This window comes from Homarus americanus, unplaced genomic scaffold, assembly GCF_018991925.1.
Source record: "Homarus americanus isolate GMGI-L3 unplaced genomic scaffold, GMGI_Hamer_2.0 scaffold57980, whole genome shotgun sequence".
NCBI lineage: Eukaryota > Metazoa > Arthropoda > Malacostraca > Decapoda > Nephropidae > Homarus > Homarus americanus.
In genome coordinates, this window is record NW_024716703.1 from 21,642,341 (window position 1) to 21,660,229 (window position 17,889).

General features: G+C 36.4%; 1 protein-coding gene across 3 annotated transcripts in view; it reads right to left on the reverse strand.

Annotated features, from left to right (window-relative positions):
- The window catches only part of LOC121858333 (semaphorin-1A-like), a 103,041-nt gene that overhangs the window by 6,419 nt on the left and 78,733 nt on the right, over window positions 1–17,889 (reverse strand). For 2 of the 3 annotated variants that reach the window (XM_042354720.1, XM_042354719.1), the window contains exons 12-13: window positions 15,577–15,797; window positions 10,446–10,653 (exon numbers count right to left, since the gene is read on the reverse strand). In XM_042354720.1, coding sequence (XP_042210654.1) covers window positions 10,446–10,653; window positions 15,577–15,797 — 429 coding nt within the window. Of the gene's footprint in view, window positions 1–9,425; window positions 9,558–10,445; window positions 10,654–15,576; window positions 15,798–17,889 lie in introns of all 3 variants that reach the window. The other variant, XM_042354721.1, reaches the window with a different exon arrangement.

Consider the following 17,889-nt stretch of genomic DNA (forward strand, 5'->3'; position numbering starts at 1 on the left):
CCAAGCCGCCCCAAGCCCAAGAAGATATGACGCGCCCTAAGTTATGAAGTAAAATACAAAATCGTCCAGGACTTAGAAAAGGGAACCCGACAAGTTGATCTCGCACGCCAGCATGGAGTTAACGAATCTATGATTCGTACAATCAAGAAGGAAGCCGCCAAGATAAAAGAACACATGAGCATCAAACAGTCTGCAGGTGCTTCAATGGTGAAGTATTGCCAGAATAAGGTGCTGCTCAAGACTGAGAATTTACTGGTGAGCTACTTAATTCGTCAGGCAAGACGTAACATGGCGGTAGACACGCAGGCAGTGCAGGACTACGCCCATGAACTCTACGAATCAGTGGCGCGCAAGATGGGAATTGCAGAGCCCAAACCCTTCACTGCTTCCTCTGGGTGGCTACAAGGGTTTAAGAAATGCAACAAGATAACCAACATTAACATTGTTGGTGAAGGAGCCAGTGCTGACCGTGCTGCCGCCATGGATTTTCCTCCATTCTTATGAGACATTATGGAGGAAGGACAGTACACCGACGACCAGGTGTTCAACATGGATGAATCCGGGCTGTTTTGGAAAAAATTACCATCCAAGACCTTCGTTGTCAAGTCTGCCAGCAAGTGTCAGGGCCGGAAGTTGCAGAAGTAGCGCATCACCGTCCTGTTTACCACCAATGCCTCCGGCACCTGTAAGCTCAAGTTGTTGGTGATCCACACAGCCCGCAAGCCGCACGCCTACAAGAACATGGACATGACCAAGCTAAATGTCCACTGGCTAACCGCACATAAGGCGTGGATGTTCACTGGTCTGTCCCTCTCCTGGTTTGAAGACTGTTTCGTTCCCGATGTTAAGAAATTCTGCGAGCAACATAATGTTCCATTTAACATTTTGTTGCTCCTTGACAAAGCACTGTTGGATCGTCACCCCAGTGTAAAAGTGGTCTTCCTTCCGCCCAACACTACGTCGTTAATCCAGCCCATGGACCAGGAGTTAATATGCAACGTGAAGGCTGCATTCTCTTCAAAGAGTTTAAGCTCCTGAACGACTACACCAACACCAAGGATGAGTTGCGGAACCTTCTGAGTGGCACAGATAGCGAGAGCGACGATGAGGATCCAGAACAAGAGTTGGCGGAGCATGAAGTGCGATTTAAAGTTTTGGAAAATGTTTAACGTCAAGAAAGCTGTTGATTTCTTGGTGGAGGCATGGGGGCAGCTGTCTGTGGCAACGATTCATCACGCATGGCGGCATGTGTTGCAAGGTATCCCAGGTGGGAGGCAGAGGCAATCTGTGGCTGGTGAGGCTCAGTCTGTTGCAGTGGCAGTGGACCTTGCAAGAGAAGCTGCACAGAGTGTTACAGCTGCAGGCTTCTCCGAGACCACCAACAACGACATCATGGAGGTAATCAGGGATCCTGAGGTGACTGCCGACCAGATGTTGGAAGACGATGACGTCAGTGAGGAGGCAGGTGGTGCAGCAGCACGAGAACAGAAGTTAACACATGGTGATATAAAGGATGGCAACGAGTTTGCTGAGAAACTCAAGCTCATCCTTTCCAAAAACCCTGTCAATCACCGATATGAAGTCTCCAATAACCATCTAGACCAAACTATGGAGCAGTACATCAAGATGTATCACGACCACATCAACACTAGCCGTCAGCGTAACATCACCGACTTCTTCGCCCGCAACCCACCACAACCACAGCCAGCCCAAGTCAGTGATAGTGACAGTGATGGTGACTTTAGGGGATTTGTCAGGGAGGGCCTGATATCTGTGGTGGATAATGATAGTGATTCAAGTAAAGGCCACTAATCTGCCCTCTGCCTCGGAACCAGCCCCCATCCCCGTATGCCGACCCATCTCTTCTACTAACGTAATTGTTAAACCTTGGCTTTTCTTTTACCTGGTAAAGTATATTATTCTCTTATTGATATTTCTCTTCTATATTATGTGTGTGTGCATACCATCATAAAATTAAGATAATATTTTTACTACAACGTACGTATTGTGTCGGAAAAAGTGGAGTTTGGGGGTAGGCCCAGTCTCTATTTCAATTAATCCCATATGTTCTGTTATTTCGTTTACGCATTTCTCGTTTTACGCGGACCACCACAGCTCAATTGACCGCATAAATGGAGACTATACTGTATATATATATATATATATATATATATATATATATATATATATATATATATATATATATATATATATATATATATATATATATATATATATATATATATATATATATATTTTTTTTTTTTTTTTCTGATGGCTTTGCGATGTGTTATGAATGACTGTGACCTTCATTTCTATCGGAAATCACGAGTTCCCCTCCCCCACCCCCCTTTCCAGTGTATGTTAAGCTAATCTTATTCTATCCTAACCTATGACTTGTAATTTCTAATGCAATAGAAATATGTTTTGCGATAGAAATCCCGTAGAGATGATGGTCTTTTTCCACTCATATTGAATAAAGGTGTACACAATAACATAGATGCATAACTGAACACAAACTAAGGAAAGACATCAAACTGAGCAGAACCATTGTTGTTGTGACTGCTACCAGCTGCAGAGGGAGAAAAGCTGAGCCAGAATCCACACAAAATAAATTTTATAATTTACTTTTGAAAATCTTAATAAATTAAACAAAATTCAATAAAGGTGAATAAAGTCCTAAACACAGATGCATAACAGAACACAAGCTGGGGGAAAGAATTCTAACTGAGCATTAGCAGCTCCATTGTTGTGGTAAATGCTGGCAACTGGGGAAATGAACAGCCTTCCAACCGCTTTGTGGCCACCACACATGCATTCACACATAATAAAATTTTTACTCTTTTTTGTAAAAAATTTTGATTAAAATTCAAGATTTTTTTAAACCTTTAAAATTTTTTCCAAATTATGTAAGGAGATTTTTTTCCATAGCCCAAAATTAAGGTCTAAATTTGTAAATTCCTTAAGGGTGAAATTCCGAACAGAAATTCCGTAACCCAGGGGATGCCTCAACAGATACTCTTCATTCAGCGATTGAGACGCATTCCTGCAAATGATTGCTAGGTGAAATGATTGCTAAGTGAACAACAATGAAAAATAATATCTTAAACAAGGGATAACGAAGAATAATATCTTTGGAGATGGCATGTAATTATGTAGCGGAGTCGCCGACTTGCTGAGGCTGAGCTGTGAGCTAGGATATTGTTCAACTCATAATTTTGGGTAGATATAAGTAATTTTCTTTTGCTCCATAAGTGCACACACAATCATTCATACAGTTTGTGCAAACAAAGTACAGTATTAAAAAAATAAATAAAATTAGGTAAAAACATAAAGGGAATAAATAGTTCTTACATAGTTGGCAGTTAGCCGATGGCACGACATGGCGGATCTCTCAGCTGTTCTCTGTCTCGTGTCCCGTGAAATGATTGTCAAATGCCAATGCAGTACATTTATTTTATTTTATTATTATAATTATTTTGTTTTCTTCCTCACATTTACTGGACCAGTATACACAAGAGACGTGTGTGGTTGCTGCCTGTATACCATGATGTCGCATAGGGGGGAGGAAGAGTGAAGCTGGCCACAGTCACTGCCTCAATACAGACCTTCACTCCCCACACATACACACCCATGCTATTCATTTTATAGTTTTATAGTATTGTATACTGTATGTATCAGTGTTGTACCCATGTATTTGAAACAGGGGAGCCAAATTCTTAATTTTTATCTTCGTATTTACAGTAGTACTGTACCTCAATACACAGGACTAATTGGGGGGAGACCCCAGTAAAAAAAAAAAAGAGAATCTATGGGTGGGGGGATCTGGATATAACCCTACTTATCTGGACTGTTTCAAGAAAATCAGACATAAGTCTGGTTGTCGACAACTTTTTTTCTCCGATATGATTGTTTCATACTGTAAAGTGTTAAGTATATAAGTACAGTTCTGATAACCACAGAATTTGTGGCAAAGTCATTTCAATGTGCTTATGTGCCTAATGAACAAGGAAAAATCTGGGAGATGTGAGCATATCTAGGAGCAGCAGATAGGACCCCTTTAACACGTAATTTCACCATAATTCCTATACTATTTAGGTTCATTTGGTGCCGGGTGAATATAACATTATCATGAAATAATCAACTTTCACGAAAAAAAATCCAACACTAGAAACCAGATGATTCGTTGCATTGTATTAAATTCCTTGTTTACAAAGAGTGACCAGCTGATCACTCTCACTCTTCCTCATTATGTTAACAGTGCTCTTCATCTCTCATTGCTTACCACAACATGTCTTCAGCACTTGGTAAATAATACTGAAGCATATTTAGTGTATGAACACTCAATAAATGCTATTGTAGTGCATTATGCATCTGCATACTCCTCAATTTATTCATTAATTAGTAACCAAATCAGGCCATCCTGTATCACTCAAAGGTAATAAATAGCATTGTTAAGAATGTATCTCCATATCAAAGACTATACAGTATGTTATAATGACCCCGTTGTAAGCTGATTTGCAGAGCTCTCTCTCCAGGAATGCATCCTGAGCTTTCAAGGGGTATTACTGTACATGTTGGAATGCATATATCCCTAATTACATTAAATGTTATGAGGAAAATTCCTCATTATAAAACATTTCACTCACTTTTCTGAGGAACACATTCCTGACATATAGTGAAGACCCTTTGTCCAGAGCAAATGGAAAAGAAGTCTTATAAGAAGGTCGTTCAGATATCTAGACAGTTCGTCTCTCATAATGATCTTGAGTGAAGTACTTCCCACTTGGAGTACTGTCACCCCATCTGGTCCTCGAGATATGCTAGAGACTGTCAATTGATTGAAAATGTCCAAAGGAGGGCCACCAGACTGGAGCCTGCACTTTGGTACCTTAGTTATCCAGAGAAATAACTGAGGGAGATAGGAAGGAACTGGTTCACAAATAGGGTGGTGGACGAATGGAACAAGCCTTGCAACTTTGTAGTAAGTGCTGGAACGCTGGAAAGTTTTAAAAGGAGGCTAGATAGATTCATGGATGATAGAGAGTGGTAGTAACTCTCGACAGGAGCTGCCATGCACAGGCCAACCAGCCTATTGCAGACTCCTTATTTTCTTATGTTCTTACAGTGCTACAGAAGGGCAAGGGGTGACCTAATTGAGATGTATAAACTTCTCAGAGGGCATTACTCAGTTGAGTGTCCATACCTGGAGCTGGCAGACGCTTGCCCCACAAGGGGTCACAGCTCAAGGTTGAAGAATCCACAAGTCCAGAAAACTGTGAGGGCAAACTTTTTCAGAGTGAAAATTGCAAACTCTTGAAACAACCTGCCAGAGTGTGTTGTGAGGGCACTCGGATACATTCAGGAGCCAGTGCATGCCTAGTATGTGACAACAATGCATAATAGAGACGTGACCGACCACCCAAGCGGCTAACTAGCCAATCAGTGGCGAAGAGGATAAATGTAAAAGTAAAAAAGTAAACTGAAGTTCTTGTCACCCACCCACCATATTGTCCTTTTATTTGCTTTACTCTTTTGATTATTCTTTCTTTTGACAATGTTTTTAAACATTCCTAAGATACATTTTCTAAAACTTTACACCATCTTAGTACACCCTCCTTCACTTTTTCTATTGCTATATTTTAAATCCTACATAATCTGACTACCTGACCATGTGCAGGTAGCTCTCCTATCCCACATCTATGTTGCAGTTCCAATCAAGTACACTGACTACACCATTGGTTTCATCAATATGATTCACAGGTAAAAATTATTCTTTTTTACCAATAATGATAACCGATTCATGTTTCCTGCGTACATTAGTTTCTCCATTCTTTTCCCCACTCCATCACACTCAAATTTTTATTTCTCCCTCTTCAGCACAAACCTGTTTCAGTCACACACACTCAAAATTTTACATATGTTTTTTAGAACTAACAGTCAGCTGAAAAGTATTAGTTTAACAATAAACTACTGTACATAAATACTGAAACAAACAGGAACACAAACACAAAGGGTTATGGTCATGTTGGCACCTGATATCTGTATAGTATAATGGTAACAGCTTTAACTTTCATTACTCCATTATATCTATATTATGTGTATTAAATTTGTTCTTTCCTATAATAAAATAAACTGCCCTAAATATTTCAGCTAATAGTTTTTCAGTATTGAATTTCAAATAACAACAGTAGGGTTGATAAGAATTCAAATCTGTTGTCAGTGTTACATGCTGTCTTCACATTTCATTCACAAAACTCTTTAGTGGAGCAGCAGAGTAGTATTAGTAGGAACAGAAGGATGTTAAAGTGAATTTCACTGGTCTTGTTACCCAAAAAATACATAAGAGTGGATTAAAACATTAGATGAAACTATGTTTCATTTAAAGCTGATTATTTAGTAAGGCTAGTGTTGACCATGATGTTAATTCACTTTCTGAGACTGGAACAAGAGCAATCTAAACATATTTGCCTCAGACGATTAAATTTGTAACTTTTAACAGACTCTTTCAAATCTAGCCATCTACTTTTTACTAATATGCTGATCACAAATCATCTTACATCCCCACCACATATACTGTATGTCATCACTTGCAAATAAGAGTTTACTCAGTTTATTCACTCTCTTTATAGTCTTTGAACTTTCATATACCAATCTTGCAGGCACAACTTTCACTGACAGCCTGTCTGCATGTTTTTTTATGGAGCTTATTGCCAAAGTTTACTTACCACAGTCCTATCTCATGCTCCATATGCACTCGAATCTTTGCAACCACCAAGCGAATTATTTTGGGGGATGTAACCCTCTAATATAAATAACTTTACTACAGTACTACATTGTATTATTGGATGCCCACATGTCTAGAACAATGAAGACTGGCCAGGGCTTTTTTCTGGCAATTATATTAAAAAAAAAAAAAGACGAAAAATATAAAACAATGGCTCAGTGAAGAAGCCATTCAGAAACATTATAGTACTGTATTGTAATGATTTTTCCACAACTTTTAGAGTTTTATTATAAGTAACAAAATATGAGGTGACTGAGCTGGCAAGTCTACAATGTAGTTATAGCCAAGACCTTGGTTATAGCCCACTGCCTCTACACACACACACATTCACATCCCACATAAACACACTAATGTTCTTCCTTTTCTTATTTTATAGTTTTATATTACTCTATAGTTTCTTTACTTTGTAAGCCACATTAGAGTACTGTATTGTAATGATTTTTGACAACTGCTATGGTTTCATTACGAGTAACAATAAACGTGACGGCTGAGCTGGTGGTTCGGCAAAGTAGTGATCGCCCATCACCTCCAAATATTTTCAGTTACCACACATACACACCCATGCTCTTCATTTTTCTTATTTTAAATATTTTTTTTTTATTTTCTTTATTTTTAAGCCACATCATTAATATACATAGAGTGGAATAAGTGTTCAAGAAATCCGTTTTTCTGTGACACGAATTTGCAACATCAGCCTGTAGCACTGTGCATTGTAGGATTTATTGGGAGATCCTAGGAGTGAGTTTCAACTAACCAGAAAAACTCTTTATCCAGCACCTCTCAATCCCCGAAGATGCTGGATTACTGAGATTCTACTGTACTTCTTTATGTGATCGAGATATAACAATAACACTTATCTGATCTCTCCCTATGCTTTACTATTTATGAACAAGGAGAGGAGAGTGTACTGCTGGGACAAAAGTTTTGGTATAAAGGAATTTCCACTACAGGTACTCTGAACCACCCATTGAAATAATCAGTCTGATAAAGTGTGAAAAGACAAAATTATTATTTGTCTCAATATTTGTGTGCTAACTACAATAGAAACTCCCCAAAAAAAAAAAAAAAGGCTTTAGTTTCCATTGACTTCCCATATTACTTGGTTTGTGTTGTTTGGCAAAAATTTTTATCCTTAATTTTCTCCAAGAAAACACAATAAGAAGTAAGTATAAAAAATCTAAATAGCTAGTGAAAATATTAAGCAAAAGGAACAGTAAAAAAACAATAACCGTGGGTGCTGCATGTGGCTTGATGCTCTGTGCAAGAATTTTTCTTGTAGAGAAATTAAGCCCACACTGAAACACTATACTTAGTAAATGCAAACCCTCAACCTTCACATATGCTCCCCTCAAAGGAAATTATGTACAGTAACTTGCATTAAAAGACTAGTTGGCAATAAATGATGAACTTGAAAAGGTAAGCCAGTTAATCCTCTTATCAAAAGAATATATATATATATATATATATATATATATATATATATATATATATATATATATATATATATATATATATATATATATATATATATATATATATATATATATATATATATATATATATATATATATATATATATATATATATATATATATATATATATATATATATATATATATATATATATATATATATATATATATATATATATTTATTTTACAGTGTAAAATAAAAAAAAATAACAATGGTAATATTGTACTGTATATTGAAAAAAAAAAAAAAGGATTCCTAACAGTATCATGTCATATGTCATTCACTAAACAGTTGTGTAAACATTGGCAATTTTCTACCCATTAATTCTATGAGCATTTCTTTCCTGTTTTCTAATGAAAATTGCCTGCCTAAAAATAACCTTGTACAAAAATTTAATAGAGAATTGGCAATACCAAAGTATGACTGCCATCAGCAAAATAGTATGGTGAAACTAAAGAAGTTAGTTATACTGTACACTATAGTATTCCCTTTCATATTAAAAAAAAAAAAAAAAGCTGTAAAGAAAGTCTACAAATTTTACATTTCACTTATCAGATGTGAATTTATATCTGCATCAGATTATTTTTAATTTATTATTCAAGTCATAGGAAGTGTGTGACACAAAACAGAGATGTTTTGTAAATTATAAGATAGTATAAAGAAGATATAACACAGCTTTACATGATTTCCACTTGTTGAAATGACCAGCACAGTTTAGATAACTGTTAATTATGGAACACTACCAGACAGACAGATACGCATTAAACAGTTAACTTTTACTTGCCTTTTATTATAAACTTCCTAACACATTTTGTGCTTGTAGTAAGGTGGTATATTATGCACTCACAAGGCGCTTCTTGTCCACTGTCTCAATGATCAGAGGGCATAGCTTTGTTGAGACAACACAAGGCCCTAAGTATGATTTTGTCAGTCCTAATGCCACTCTCCAGAAAGATGCCCTCAGATAGGCAACAAATAATTTGTTCAGTATCTCACCTCTACTGTGAGGGTGCACACACAATATTGCCCGTGCTCATGCCAACGTGGCTCAGAAACAGATTCTTGATGTTCAAATTACTCTGAGCAAATCAAATGAAATGGCAGTAAAGTTTCTAGCCTCGGTGGCAATGTAAGAGTCTCTTAGTGATTTTTGAAGCAGTAGTACCTCTAGATCTTGTTGGGAGGTGGATGGAAGTGAGGAGCCGCTTCAGGATGTGAGGCAGTCGAGTACGGGTACTGTGAGGAGCAAGTGCCGAGCAGTGCCGTGGCGCCAAACTCCCCGGCCTGACCATGACCGCTTTCCATTTACAAGTGAAAGTGGAGTCAATTTATGTTACTGGCCACAATTACATTTTGGGGAAATCTCTCCACTCTTCAAGATACTGACAGTGAAATACAGAAATATGCATAAAACAAGTGGAAACCATAAGGGCTTGTCAGAAGATGAACCCAAAAGAATGTACAGTACAGTACAAATGCAGCTGCATTTGAATTACCATCATTAGATCAGGCACATCTCCATAGTATTTGTCAATAACAACTTTCTTACAACAGAGATTACAGAATTTGAGTTCTTAAAACAAAAAGGAAAAATAGAAAGAAATGGAAATGTGCAAAAATAAGTTGGGTTATAAGAAAAATAATGAACATCTTGAGACAAAGAAAAAATTGATAAATTGACTAAAAGTAAAAGCAATTGTACAATTATCACTGGCACTTTTGATAAGTAATTTTGCATACACAACTTCAATTCTTTTTCAAAATGGGAAGAAAACTGAAGAAAGATTTATAGCAGAAGCTAATTGAAATTTCTACTTTATTGCACTCATAAATGAACAGATAAATCTTTAAAATACACTCTCTTACTGGTCACAATTATGAAACTAATTTTTATAGCGGATACTTTTGAGGAGTCCACAATTTTGGCCAATACAGTATAAGTAAATTAGTGCCATTATTTTTCTGAAACTTAGTGAAGATACATGTACAATTAAAAATATCTTCCCAAAAAGTACAGTACTGTTTACAAATACATAAAAAAAAAAAAAGAGTGATCTGAAGGCAATTATTACAATGTATCTTAACATATTTCATGTGAATACTTCACCTGCAGACTGTAAATAAAAAAAATAAATAAAAATGAAAAAAAAATGCAAAATTATAACAAAATGCAAAATATACTTACCTATTAGCATTTTGTCTCTGATCAAAATACTCATAATCAGTATCCGCATACAGCTGATTGTCTTCGTCCTTGTTGCACTTCTTGCCACAGAAAAATCCAGTTATAAACCCTAAGATGAGCGCACCAATAGTTGCAGATGCTACAGCTATGGCCAGAGTTTCAGCGGTAAAATGTAAGGGGACACCCTCAGTACTCGTTGGTTTGTGGTCTGTGGAGGATTTACTCTTAAGTTCTTAGCATTATTGATGTGCATTTATACTATCAGCAAAAAATAACATAGTTTTAGTTATGCAGTAACATTAACTCTGTTGAATAACCACATAATAATTTTTTCTGTGTACAGACAAAATATTAGTGCATTGATTTTTTTTTATGCAGCTGAAAACCTTTCAATAAATGAAAGGTGCTTGACAAAAAGCATTAAAACCCATTACACTCAAACAGTGCAGCCTCTCACAGTAATCATCCAATTTATTGCAGCTACTTGGAATGTGAATAGCTAGGCTTTATAAAAGTACAATATAGGTATCCTTCACTATACAAATGGGTTAGGTTCCTGAAAAACCATTCATTAAGAGAATTTCTGTATAGTTAATAAAAGAATATATGGGAAAAATTTAGTTCGGTTCCCCAATGACAAGAAAACCCCAATATCATGAAATCCAGTTCATGAACAACAAAACCTACCTAACTACAGTAAAGATAAATACTACACAACTACTGTAATTTACTACCTAACATATTCAAAACATTAATAAAATACTACCTAAATGAAAATATTCAGCTAAAACCCTTAAGGAAAAGCAAAATCAAAGTTTAACACAGCCACCATTTGCATAGACTCTAGCTGTGTCATGTAAGAAAATTTTATTTTATCTACCCAAAACTACAAGTTGAAAAATAACCATACCATAACTCCCCCCAGCTCATCCTCCTAACTGTAGCTGGTACATAAATAAATATTTATTTCCTTTATGTTTTTGACCTTATGACATTTTTTTTTTGCACATTCTGTATGTAGGATTGTGTGCATGTACCTGAATAATAATAATAATAATAATAATAATAATAATAATAATAATAATAATAATAAAAAAGTTTATTTACCCCAAATAACAAGTTTCAAAAATAACCATAACGCTAGGGGGATGTGCCACCCAAGCTGACTCCGAGGGCGCTTGATTTGAATTTCTGCTGGTACCCAAACTCATATAAGCGGGGAAAGCTTTTGTAACAAAAAAGAAGTGGTAATTTAGGAAATTCATATAAGCAAATTTTTGTATCTCAAATGTTCATATAGCGAGGGAAACCTGTACTATTACTCCAATCTAAACACAGTACACAAGTTCTGCAACACAGTTCACACACCAAATATATTCTAACCACAAATCTGTACTGCAAATTCAATTAAAGACAAATTTGGTATAAAATATGAATGAAAAGTAATTCTGGCAACTCAAGGCAGTTTGTTTACTATAGTACATAGTATAATATAATATGAAACAACAAAGCCCAACCAATAATTAAGCAACAGGGAACTAAGTAACCAATTACCGATAACCTTTTACATTCAATCATAATTTGTTAATAAATGAGAATGTGATTAATAATGAAGGCAGAACCACTAGAACCTCCAATGTCACCTTGGTTGCTCAATACTTTTATGGATGGGGTAGTATGAGAGGTAAAAGCAGGAGAAATGAGGTGAAATATAAGTTTGGTAAAGAATGATGTGGGATGCAAATGGGAAGTGAGTCATTTACTGTATGAAAATGACATTACTCTAGTAGGCATTGTGGAAAAAAAAATGTTGCTAATATGTTTGGAATTGTGTAAGAAAAAATAGTAAATATCAAATGTGAAAAACAGTAAATTGTTCAAAATAAATTGAACCTTCATTAACTCTGAATTCAAATTTTATGCTAATTCAGCATATTTTAACATTGTGAATCTACCAAAATCACACAGCACAGTGTTTCAGGTTGGGTGACCATCTCTGCCAAAGTTCCCTTTCAGTTCATGTGAGTGCAAACCCCCAGTGCATTCTTACATGAACTTTCCCCTTTTGTTATAAACATGGCTTCAAAAGAACCCCAAGAGTCTTCATGTGAAAGAAAGGCAACAGGAAACCTAAACAGTAAGTCCTCGTTAATGTTGCCCCTAACAATGTGGTTTCATTATAACGTCGCTACGTTTTAGATACTCACGATTCCGACAACGTCCCGACCAATTCGTTATAACGCCATCATGGACTACTTTGTATGGCGCATCACCCTCTCTCATCTTGGCGCTCTATGCTCTCTCACTGAGCGTCACAGCGTCCCCAGTGTTTGTTAGGCTTCCACAGCGTACATGTGTGCTTAAGTGTTTTTGCTATAAATACTGTACTGTAACCATTCGAAATGGCTTCCAAGCACCCATCAAGTGTTAGTGATGCCAGTGTTGTGAAGAAGCAACGTGCTACGAAAATGGAGGTTTTAAACCCACCACACACTCGCTCCACCTCTGCCCATCAGTGAGTACAATACGTAATGATTTAGTTTATTTATCTTTTTGGATGTATAATATATATTTTTGAGAAAAATTCCAATGAATTTATGTATATGTAATGTATTTTATGAGGCAAAGGGAGGCTGGGGAAAATTGATTCTGTTAACGTCGTGTTTTTCAAGAATGTAACCACGACGTCAAGCGAGGACTTACTGTAATAAAGGCCAGCGGGAGCCCAGGGGGAAATACAATAGCCTTTCTATTGTTAACCTCAAAGTTCTTGGTTGGATGGATACTAAAGCTATGTTGCAGTATCATGGACAAATTCCATATTAGCTCCAGCACCTTCTATAATATCAAGAAATTGAAGGATAAGCTGCATGACTGCTTACTAAAACAACCCAGAAGAAGGAGCAGTAAAAAGGATGAGGGCGATGGAAACAGGGAACACCCAGTTAGAGGAAGTAATTTTCATTTAGGGAACTCGGCACAGAGTATTGACATTCAGTCTGCTGCTGAATGCTTAACCCAAACTAAGGGTTTCCAAGCTGGTGTTGGATGACTCTACTGTTCTCATCAATGAGGCGAGGAACAAAACTCTAGGTGCTGGTGAGAACAAAATTGAGCTGTTTCATACCAGGATCATGATCAAATAGAAAATTCATGTTTATTTGGCAAAGTTATTATTTCAGCAAGGACCAGGGCTCCTAGAGTGCTGAGTTACTGAAGATTTAAGGTTTAGCATAAGTAAAAAAGAGAGAGAGAAAGAATTAAACATTAGTTTCAGTGGAGACAGAATGCAAAATGTGCAGTGTTTCAGATACCCGGTATCTGGGTATGGATGTGTCAGCAAATGAAATGCCAAATCATCAGTGTGATCTATAACCAAGGTGCTTAATGGTGCTATAATTAATAGTACAAAGGTGAGTGTTATTTAAAGATGCTTGTAGTGACCACCATATATGAGTACTACTGTATTTGGGTCCCCGTAGGGGTAAAACCATCGAGTTATTATATTTCTACTCAAGTTTTATGAGTGTTAATTGAAGATGCATATTTTTTCTAATGACAAAGTAAGACCCAAGGGTGTTTATTTTTCTATAAGTATTCATGTAGTGATTATTAAAGCATTCACTGACCCCAAGTGGGAGTTTCTTTAAAATTTGTAATTGTGATGCAAGATGTTCAAAGTAACAAAACTTCCTTTTAATAAATAGTAAATAAGTATAACCTGTGTATCACCCTTCATTCCTTCTAACATATTGATTGTTTAATACAGTAAACAGTACATTTAAATTTCATGCATCTTGATATCTCTGCCAGCTACCAAAGTTAATTCAGAGGTTTTACCATTGATGCTATATCATATTCTAGCCCACAGAATAGAATACACTAAAAGAAAACAAATTGTAACTACTGAGATAAGTAGAGGAATTAATAAACATCTTAATAATTGCTGCCCCTTACAACTGATGTACAGCAGTGATATTAATCAATAATTCCCCGCTTTATGATATGTTAATACAGAGGGCCCCCCAAGTTCGCGGAGTTTTATTTCGCAGTCCTCTGTTATTCGCGGATGACACCCTGGATGTACCCAAGAATGTCGTAGCTTTAAAGTTGCCGGCATTTTCGCGGCTGGGACTGGGAACCATTCGTTCTAGAGACAGTAATTTCCTTTACCTGTATTGTAAATGTGTGTGTGTGTGTGTGTGTGTGTGTGTAGACACACACACAAAACACATACAAATAAATAATAATTGGAAAATCCTCTCACAAATAATCAGAAACAAATTTATCAAAAATGTGAATCTACCCTCAAGTCCGTGCTTTATTACTTTATTAATAAAGCAAGGACTTGAGGGTAGACTGGCACATTTTTAATAAATTTGTTTCTGATTTGTGAAAGTATTTTCCCATTTTTATTTATTTGTATGAGTTTTGTGTGTGTGTGTGTCTACACACACACACACACACATATATACAATACAGGCAAAAGAAATAATTGTCCTTAGGGCAAACACATAAATGGAATATACATTTCTTTGTACACAAGTAAAAATATACTAACCCCCCCCCCCCGGTCCGCAAATGCTATGCACGTATTTGGCCATTCGCGGTCATTTTGAAAACCTAGCCCCTGCGAATTTGGGGGGCCCCCTGTACTGTATATAAAACCAGTTGAAGAAAATACAACTAATGTACAGTAAATCATTTGTCACTGTCACATCAGGTAGTTTAGCATAATTTGGAATTTGCCATATTTCAACAAGGGTAGAGCCCATAATATTCTGAAAGTTTTATTTTATATCTGAAACATATAATATAATTAGTCTTAAATGTATATTAACCATCAATAATGCAGGGAGACTAAGAATAAAGTGCAAACAGGCACTGACTTTCCTTTCATTTGCTGTACGTATTCATACACTCATTCATTCTCACAGCTGCTACAGATGTGCTCTATTTTGATACTTCCCTTACAATCAACATCCACCAGAAGCACCAACAGTATAAACTATACTGCATTTGAAAAAAAAAAGTGGTTAATATTCTGTATATCTCTGCATTTGCCTAGAGTGTTCTCATAGAGTCCATTTTAAATAAATACAGCATATAGTTTATATTGTGCTTGACTTACCTCGATCATCCTTGGGAGCAACAGGAAGAGAAGTGCCTGATGTGCCAAGGGTAACAGAGGCAGCAGAGTGGGATGGTTTAGATTTCTTGTCTGGCTTTCCACAGTCACTGTGAACACCATCACTGATATTTTGAATCATTTCTTTCCCAATCCCTAGCATACGACATTTACGATTAGTCTTGTCCCAGGCACAATAAGGATCTTGTAGAGCAACACAATCACTGAAAATAAGTAAGTTATGTCATTAACAATCCTCTAATTGTGAGATACTGTACTGTATTTAGTACAGCATTTTTATACTGCATAAACGAAGTGTCTTGTGCAACAAGGGTGAAGTCACCACTGATTTCATGCTATATCTGGTGGTGAAAGCGATCAAGGCAAAAGTGACCATATTGTGGGGCTAATAAGGGGGTTGAATTTACAATAGAAAACACACCAGAAATGTACACTCAGGTCCCCACACTGTTGGATAAAGGGCAAGGCCACCAGGCCAGGACTACTCACACCAGACATCTTCACCCTGTGTAATGACTTTTATTATCTCCCAATTACCTCAAAATAAATCCTTCCATTGATTGAGTTATCAAAAATGCAAATTTATGAATAATTTTTATTTCCAGCAAATTTCATAAAAATCCAAACAGTAAAGGATTACTATTTTTTTATTAACTTTGTGTCTCATTTCCATAAATTTTTTAAACACATAAAACTGCCATTATTTTACCATTTTCTACTTTAATTTCCTCATTCAGCCTGTCAAACCAAACATCATGATATGTAAAACAAGAAAATTGGATTGTTTTTGTTGAAGTAAAATTTTTTTTTTAACTTTAAATGCAATTACAGTGCAGTACAGTAGGGTCGGGATATACAGTATATACAGTAGATATTTTATGAAGATTTTTTTTATATATCACGACTACTAATATTTTCAACATTTTGCAATACAGTGTATAGCGATAAATCTAATTTTTTCGTGAGGTAAATCGGGCAGGAAATATTAAAAATTTACCTCCATGGCAAATAAATGCGTTTTTGCCCACCAGAGGTGCCACCGTGGCCGCTCACTCAAGCATTCACGCTCGCCCGTACAGTCTTTCTGAGTGAATGACGAGTAAGCAGCCAACTCTGCTGCAGATTCCGACGTGTAAGGCGAGTGTAAATAGGTTGCTAGTGATGTGAAAAGTGAAGTAAAGGAAATGGAAAGCTTAATGGAAAAGATTTTATACTGTAACTAATATTTTTGGTTTGTTCAGTTATGTAGGTGTGGGATTGTCAAGTGAGGGTGGCAGTGTGGCATCTGCTGCTGAGTCTGGTGTTCCCGGGATGGCGCATCAGCTGCCAAGTCTGGTGCAGATAAAAATTTCTAAGGTGAGTGTAAATGGGTTGCTAGTGATGTGAACAGTGAAGTGAAGAGAATGGAAAGCTTAATGGAAAAGACTTAATACTGTAACTAATATTTTTGGTTTGTTCATTTATGTAGGTGTGGGATTGTCAAGTGAGGGTGGCAGTGTGGCCCGAAAAATGCAAAAAGTCTGAAAAAAGCGAATATGTGGGGGGTGGCGATAATACTGCTTATCTGAACTGTTTAAATAAAATCAGTTATTGTTATGCTATTACTGCACTTCAACAACTAAGGTCTTTAAGCATATAACAAGGTTATTAACAATAAAAAAATATAAAACAGAACTCTCTGGGTTGAAAATCAGACATAACTCTGGTTGTCAATTTTCTCCGAGATGATTGTTATGTGTACTGTAAAAAGTGTAATATATAAGTAACCACAGAATTTGTCTTATGAAAAAAGAAAAAACTGTATACAGGGAGTCCCCAGGTAATGAATGGGTTCCGTTCCTGAGGACATTCATAAGTCGGAACACATGCTATATGCATACTGTACCGTACTTACACAACAATGTTTAAAATCCCACTACGTATATCATAGACTAAGTCCTTATAAACATCTAAAATCACTTAATTTAGGACAAAAAAAGAAATAGAATGACAAAATACCTGTAAAGTAAATGAAAGTAAAAAAATAAATCACCAGGTAAATAAAATACAGTGACCCCTCCGTTAACGAACTCAATCCGTTCCAGAAGGTCGTTCGTTAACCGAAAAGTTCGTTAACCGAAACCATTGTTTCAATGGGTTTTTGGGCAATTAGTTCCAGCTCACCGAAAATTTCCTAAATTCAACAAAAATGGTAGAAAAGTTTACTTACTTTGAGGTGTGTATGTAGAAGGCTCCTGGATGATGATGATGATGATGGGATTTAGAATGGGGGTTTAGGAGAAGGAAGAAGAGAAG